Genomic DNA, 8,126 nt, shown 5'->3' with positions numbered 1-8,126 from the left:
CGAAACGTCCATTGCAATCTGTGTGTATTATGCTCGCCTTTTATTTATAGTCCACAAGACACTTAAAACTTTTTTTTTAAATCACCAGTCTCAGTGGAGCGTCATTGCTGTGCTAAAAATAATAATAATACGTAATTATTATTATTTTTAAGTGTCGTGCCTCATCATCAACTTAGTGGGCGGGCGTGACTTCACTTGACATTTGAAACCCGTTTGACACGCTCCACTGACTCGGACGTCAGCTGCGAAGAGACAACTTCGACGCAATGGTATGAATAGATATTGCAGATTTCCTCGTGAAACTTATGCAAAAGTCAAAGTTTCATCGTGTCAACTCAAGTAAAGCTTGCGGTTAGCGATAGATTGGAACTTCCGTGGATTTTTGCGGCGCTGTCAACAAGCGTCATTGCGGCCTACTGAAATATCGACTTGTATTTGTAAATTTACCGTAATGCTCCAACGCATGCGCAACACAGATTGGTAACATTATATGACAGTATTACTGCTGTTATTTTGTCTGTTTGGCCACTATCTGTCTTGTTTGCATTTTTTTTTTTTTACATTTCCGGATTTCATTAGGCTCTCAAACCAAAGTATATTGATAAACATGCTGCTCCTAACATAGCACTGACACAACCAAACAAAAGTATACGACAACAGTTTGGCCTCCAATCAGTCCCTATTATGCTTTAACTGCCCACTACTGTTTTGCTTTATATCAATTCTGCAGACGGCGTTGCACCCCGTTTTCCTGCTCTTATTTGGCTGCATGTGGGGGGCTCACCTGGGCCTGGAGAATGATCTTATTTGCCTGTAAGTATGAGAAAATAGCACTGTCCTAGGAATGACATTTAAAAAAACAACAACTAGTAATTGCATGTAAGCATGGGGCTATAAATTGTCACTGAATTCTTCTTCTTTTTTTCTGGTTATTTAAGCGGTGGTCTCGAGGTGATATACCCAGAGCTGACCGTTGACAGATGCATGGTTGTTCCAGACGATGACAAGAAACTTCGAGAGAAACTCACCATTAACTGGAAAGCTCCAATTATTCGGTACCCTGCAGCGGTCGAGGTAAGATTGACAAATGTCATGTGTCAATCACGCAGATTATCTTGTCATTTCTTTCGAGAACTTGACAAGTTCAAGAGATATTGATTATTTCTTTAGCAAGTAAGAGCAAACCATACAAGTGTCTAGATGATAACATGAAAACGTGAAGTGATCAAGGCAATTTCATTTGTCAAAGTGTGCATGATCTTTTTCTTAACACCAGAGTGCACTAATGTATCATATTTGTCATCCTGAAATTACTTTCTGTCCCAATTCAACACCAGTGGGTGGTGCTAGCACTTTATTGTTGGCGCCGCAATGAACAACAGATAAATGTACTGTACTGTGATTTTATTTCACTTTTGTCTTATATGCATTTTTTGCCTCCAGTGAAGATAGTTAAAATGACTTGAATAATTTAATTAGCACACGTTGTTGTTTTAAACAATAGCGCAACACCGAGCTCCGAGTCCAAACATTATTATGGAGAATAATTCTTAAAATACAGGAGCAAATAATGAAAATTCTTGTTTCATTCTGGATGTACTTCTCAATTGTAGTAACTCACACTTCCACCAAAAGTCAGCTGCAATATTCTCCAGTCACATAACTGTTCCCCGGCAACTCTTTCTGGGTCCCTTAAAAACGTGCCCTATAGTGAAGATGACGTGGAATTTTTTTTTAATTGAAATCCAGATCTCCTCTGTGGATTCACCAGCTAAGCAGTCCACTTTGAACATGATCTATTGCCCAAACCTCGTTTGATCTATGGTCCTATAATACCGTCTGGACTGATTCACTGTTCTAACCAGACAGCAAAAACGCATTACACATGAAAATAAATCAATAGAAACTTTATTGGCTTGGAAATGCTATTCCCTCCGTTTCCCCGACACTCGAAGAAATTGGCGCAATTGAAAGACCGCGATTGTCGCTGGTATTGTTGCCGTGCCAGTCCACCACGCTTCCTGTCAACGCGCCACCGCTATTCTCTGCCACTCAGCCTCGCAAACCTGTGGCAGCGGGACAGAATAGCGGGCGCTTCGGCTCAAATCCACCCACTGGTCCTCCCACTCCAATGCCGCCAAGGGAGGCTTGCCTGCTGAGTAATTGTAATGGAGTGCAAAGGCCACACGGCCTATAAACACACCTCGAAATATGGCCAAATTCCAAAGCTTTGAAATTCATTTGGAGATGACCATAATTACTGTGAACAATAAGATTTGGATTTTTTTGGGATGTTTTGCGAGGATCTCATCCGCATCTAAACTCATTATAGCCGGGTTTCACGCTTTTTTTGTCGGACTTTTTGTAGCTAAGCCAAACAAAAGTGTGAGCCTTCTCTTAAGTTCTTCCTGATTTCATGTTGTAGGTTTGTACTTTGTACGTTCCTAGAATATTTGAACAAATGCGTAAAAAGGACTGCTTTGTATCTTCTGTGACAGTTGCAGTGCTATGCTAGCTTCCTCCGCTAGCTAGCTTAACCCCGACTGGGGACCGGTTGCATTTGGTGCTAACACAAACGAACGTAACGTGATAAATGAACATCCTCAAACACAAACTTTCTAGTCATACCAACCCCGGAGTTTTCGTCCGGCTCAAAGCCAAGTAGTCTTTCAAACGAAGTCTTTCTTTTGGTAGACACTTGGATGGGATGGACCGAGGGTTTAAAGCATGACTGTGATTAGCGGCTGCCTCAATATGATGATCTCTTGAGCTTCTAATAGTGTTTTTCCCTCTGTCTCTTTCTTTGCTGCTTTTCGCTCTCTGTGAATGATTTTTATGCTTTGCTGAAACACGCGGGGGCGTTGAGAGAGGATTTAAATGCAACGATCCCCCTTCCTCTTATTTGTGTGTGTGTGTGTTTTGTTTTGGTGAATCTCAACGTTCTTTTCTGCGAGCCTCTGATGACGACAGGGCAGCTTTAAGCCTGGCAGTGCCCACGGCAGCAGCCTGCCGTCTCCGTGCTGCCCACTCCCCCCCTCGTGTTGGCACGCCGGAGACGCGAGGGTGGGGTTCCTCTCGCGCAGACCCTGTCATTCCCAGGAAAGCCTCCGCGTCCACCCATGCAGGATTCCTGCAGCCACCCCCCCCCAAAAAAAAAAAATCACGTGGATTGAAAGTTTAGAAGACTTCATTCAGCGAGGCGAGCTAATATTTCCACAGTCATATGACTGCAAGGCTCAACAAGTGTATCGAGTACTGGAATATTTTCGACTGATCCATTTGATATTTTATTTCTTTTTATTCAATCACAAACAGCGTGGCGCAATTTATCAAGGAAAATCAGATTCCCCCTGGACAATGCAGATTGTTGGCACTTGTGTGTTTTGGCAACAGAGACTCTCCACGCTTCACTTTTTAGCCACCAGTGCAATAACGAGCCTTTTTTGCTTCCAGGCAGGGTTCCATTTACGGTTCTGTGATTATCATTTTTATTGAAAATATCATATCAGTAAGATGATAGTAACAAGTCAATGAAATATTTTTCATAGTCCATTAAACATACTAACTGGATGATTTTTTTTTTTTTCTTCAATGGCTAATAACTGGCATTTTTGCAAACAAAGGAGGAACAAGTCTACTGGCGACAGTCGTGATAAAATGAAATCGTTTGCCGACAGGGTTGACTGAGGTTGATGGCAAAGACCTTGACAGCGGGCCTTTATTGGAAATAAAATACAAACTCACGCTTCCTGATTAATATTTAGAAGTCAAACACAAAGTCTTACCTTTTGGATTCGTATACATTTTTGGTAAACTCAGTTCAAACTCATAATGTGCACTGGAAGGATAAACATGCAAGATTAAATTTCTATTTTTGAGAAGTACAGAAACCTAACATTTACCCTGGCAATCATTTGGCGATTGCTCCGTGAAGCCGTCACGGTACCACATTGTGATGTGAGCCAAAATATCAAACTTTTTGACTTCCTCGTCAATTCTTTTCCATTGAAAAACATTTCAGTCCTCATCTAAACTCTTTGCTGTTGATAGTTTGCGCATAATAACTGATGTTGAAAACTTTTAGGAAGGATTACTGCGGTGCTTATGCTTAAAACTGGGTTAATTTATTTATGCTCTCCTTTTGACAGCCTCTTTTTCTTTTACAAGCACGTAATCCTGAAGTGGCGTGATCACATGAAGTTTACTTGAAGACACACATGCATGGCTTAGTGGCACTTTGCCCAAAAATGTTTTGTGGTCCGGCACAGGGTTTAGTTCCACTCGTGTCCCAATCCTCTGATTCACCTTCTCTAAGAACAGCTTGGGGGCTGCTCATTATGCTTAACGCTCCATAATGCCTTCCCCTTCATCTCTTCGGTGCTCTTATTGTCTTAAGTCTGAGCCAGTGTACGGGGAAAAACAGGTTAATACACGTTTGGCAGATAAAATAAGATGTTTAGGCTTTTTTTTTTTTTTCCCCCATTGGGAAAGTTTTCCACGGGAAAGTGATTCCCACGACTTGGGTTCTCCCATTTTTAGTTGGTTTTTTTTGTGTAATTGCCATGTTAGCATTTGACATTGCAAGTGATGCTAGCAATCAGGCCCGTTGATGCTATGATTACTAATGTAAGGACAGTCGATGGGAGAAAATGATATGCGGATTAACTGCTAATCCATTTACATCATTCATTCCAGCTCAGGTTCTTCATTGTCTTGTAGTGCAGCACTCTCAAATCGGTGTAAACACAACCACCTAGCTTGATTTTTAGCATAATACCTGATTAAATTCCCTTGAAAGACTCCATGAGAGAAATTCAATTTGATTTGGGAGACCTTTAAACTTTTAGTCTCCTGCTTCTCCTGTTTGGTGTTTTACATGTTTGCAGCAGAAGATTAAGGCAAATGTTGACCTACACAAAGAGGACTAGATAGCATTAGCATAAACGGGATAAAACGGCTGTCGAGCGGAACTGTGACCAGGATGTTTAACCGTGCTTTTGTTGTCCTCGAGGTTGATGTTTGTGAATTATTAAGCAAAAGGTGGGATGGTTTTAGATTCAAGAAGCTTAAAATTGCCAAAATCTCCAAATAAGCTTCCATTCTCGCTAGCCAATCGCGTTGAATTCCGGTGGGCTTGTTTGTTGATCACCTCGACCGACTCGTGTTCAAAACACTCGAGATTTAGGTGGCTTTTCAAAGCGTGTATCTCGACATTTATCCATCTTAATCTTCTTAACATATTAAAGTGATATTTTTCTGGAGTGGCTGAAACCGGAGACGCTCAGCACACCTTACGGCGGCGCTAAGACCTTCGAGGCATTGTGGACATCTAAGGGGGAGGTGGGCACAAGTCAACATGCTTCCACGGAGCTGTGCCTGCTGTGAGGCCATTTCAGTTTGATAATATATAAATATTGTTTTTGTTTTTGTTTTTTTTGTTTCAGTCATTAGTCCAACTGTTGCACGCAGTCAGTGTTCTCAGGTTGGGCTCTGCCAGCACTGCCCACACTGTGGTGTGGAGGTTTTGGAGCTGAAACCAAAGCTCACAGAGTAGGTGTTTGCAGGATTCAAAGCTTTTGCTTTCTTTCAGGGAATGTCAGGAGAGCTATCGATAACGAGCGATGACATATTGTCGCCGGATGACGTTGCTGGAGATTAGTTTTTTGTTTTTTTTTGGGATACTCGAGATGATGCCGTTAACCTTTTCTTTCGCAGTGATGCAAATTTGCATATCCGCAGTGACGTTTGCAATAAGTTTTGTGCAATTTCAGTGAGCGGGCAGCGCAAAGGTCTCGGTCAAATTCAAATCCAGCTCGAGTCCTTATTTGCCCTCGGGGATGATGTGTCGCATGGGTTGAAGTGAAGTTTCCATGTGGAGACGTTCATTGTGGCTGAAAGTCTGACATGGTATTTAGCCTCATGTCTGTCTGCGTTAAAGTGCTCATGATGGCGGTCCGTTAAATTGTGACAATAGTTCACGCCAAGTACAGTTATGAATTCATCAGAATTTCTTATGGTTTAGAATATAATAAGTAAAAAAAAAAAGTTTGTTAGCACAACCCATCAAATGTCAGCAATTTCTCTTTCCATATATGGAATGTTTTTGAACAGAGCGACTTGGAGCAAACCAGACGTGCTGGCTTCTTTTCATGTTGCAGCCAATAGAAGAAATTGATTGGAACTGGGTGGCTTAGGACTGGATTTTCCTCAACCGTCATCTTTTTCTTTAACAACTACAGATTAATTTTGTTGTCCAAATCCTATCGAGTGGTGCTGCAGGTTTTTTTTTTCCTTAAGTGAAAAGTTGATATTGTTGTCGAGAGGTAGAAAGGACTTTTTTCATGTGTGCGGGAATGTAGATTTCTTCCCTGCGTGAAATCCTAATTGTGCCTCGGAGGCCTGCGAGGCTATCTGTGCTCAGCTCAGCTCAACAGGATTTGTGTGTGTGTGTGTGTGTGTGTGTGTGTGTGTGTGTGTGTGTGTGTGTGTGTGTCAGAATGTGTACATCTGCTTCAGTTTGCATATAACCCCTTTCATTGCACAAGATGCAGATTTTTTTAAATTTTTATAAATTGTATACCTTTGCCGATAGGCTGATCCTGTGCATCTGTACTTTGATTTTTGTTTTTTGTCAAAGGCATTGAAAGTTTTTATTTTTTTAATCATCAAATATACACGTGATCCATATTGCACGACAAGCTTTTATGGTCGCTCTTATCGATTGGGTGAGTTCATAGCGGTAGGTTAAAATCTTTTAAAAAAAATACATAATGGGTCACAACGATCTCCGTTTGGGTTATTTCTTGAATTATTGCTGAACATTTATGCAAATCCAGGATCAAATCCTGTCTGCCTGCAGCAACATATCTTGCCGGATACGAGAAAGGCAGGTTGCGCTTGACAGTCAAAAAGGAATTGCGACGACATATATGCCAAGATTATTGCTGTAGTCATTAATTGTTGCTTGAAAGGGGATTAGGATTACCACCATTACTATAGAACACTCCCAACACCTGTCCCTCCTTAGATCTAACCACATTACATTTTTTTTTCTTATTTCGGTATCAGTTCAAGTTGGCAAAATAAGAGGCTGATTTATTCAAATGAATCATCGTCGCTGGAAATGATTCAATATGTGCCACATTCAAATGGGTGATATATTATTCCCTTGGGGAGAGGCAAAGATGGAGGTTTTATTTGTACCGTCTTTATCAGCGTGTCAAGCGGAAAGGCTGAGCTTGTTCTCCGTGAATGGACGAGCCCTTGAACCATAAACCTGTACCTCCTCTGATAACACTTTCTGCATTGTGATTATAAATGCCATTCTCCGTAATGTCCTCTGTGACAGCGCTAAATGGAACAACACGCACAAAATGATTTGTCAGATGTTTAGAATTTTGATGAAATATATATTTCGGGGGAGATTTTAAAACTAACACTAAAGCTTGTCAGTCCGGCATGCACTATGCGTTTATAAAAGACATATTGGGGACTTCAAAGAATATTTTTTATATTTATTATTTAGTTCTCTTTTTACACCAGAGGGTTTTCGATGTGTGTTATTCACATCCTTTAAAAAAAAAAAGTCAGCGTATGAATGGACAACTTGCAGGATGCCATGATTTATTATTCTGTTGGTTTATAGATGGCAACAGGTGATGAGTTTAATCTCCAACTTTTTTTTTTTTCTTATGTGAATTTGTTCAACGGAGGGTCCCACTTTTGTCTGTTTGCAGTGTCCGCTAAGAGTGTTCCCTGAATTACTCAGAGCCCAAGCGATGACATGGCCCTGATTGTCAGACGGGTGGGCTGGTGACACTGGAACACAGACGGTGCTTGTCTGTTTGAAAGATTCTCTTTCAAGCTTCCAAGCAGTCCCAACGTCTCCCCAACCAACACCCAACTTCGCCCACTGAAACGAGACTCTTCCATACTGGAAAATCCGGCCCTGTCAACTGGCAGTCTGGACTCTGTTCAGCTTACACAAGATGCCGACTCCCCCCCCCCCCCTTCCCGTCCTAATAATCACTCGAGTTTGCCACCCCATGTAGATGTCTTTTGGTCGGCATCCATGGATGGCGTCAATAGCATCTTCCTACACAACAGTGACTGCGCGGAGGGCACTA

General features: G+C 41.5%; 1 protein-coding gene across 1 annotated transcript in view; it reads left to right on the top strand.

Annotated features, from left to right (window-relative positions):
* Positions 1 to 182: 182 nt before the first annotated feature.
* pebp4 (phosphatidylethanolamine binding protein 4) overlaps positions 183 to 8,126 on the top strand; it is a 32,668-nt gene continuing 24,724 nt past the window's right edge. The window contains exons 1-3 of the mRNA XM_085909426.1: positions 183 to 269; positions 731 to 813; positions 939 to 1,074. Of these exons, the coding sequence (XP_085765552.1) occupies positions 267 to 269; positions 731 to 813; positions 939 to 1,074 (222 nt within the window). The 5' untranslated portion in view covers positions 183 to 266. The remainder of the gene's footprint in view (positions 270 to 730; positions 814 to 938; positions 1,075 to 8,126) is intronic.

The sequence above is a fragment of the Syngnathus leptorhynchus genome, chromosome 4 (genome assembly GCF_054491065.1).
Source record: "Syngnathus leptorhynchus isolate UIUO chromosome 4, UIUO_Slep, whole genome shotgun sequence".
Classification (NCBI taxonomy): Eukaryota; Metazoa; Chordata; class Actinopteri; order Syngnathiformes; family Syngnathidae; genus Syngnathus; species Syngnathus leptorhynchus.
The sequence above is the reverse complement of the archived record's forward strand: the minus strand, read 5'-3'. Positions and strand labels throughout refer to the sequence as shown.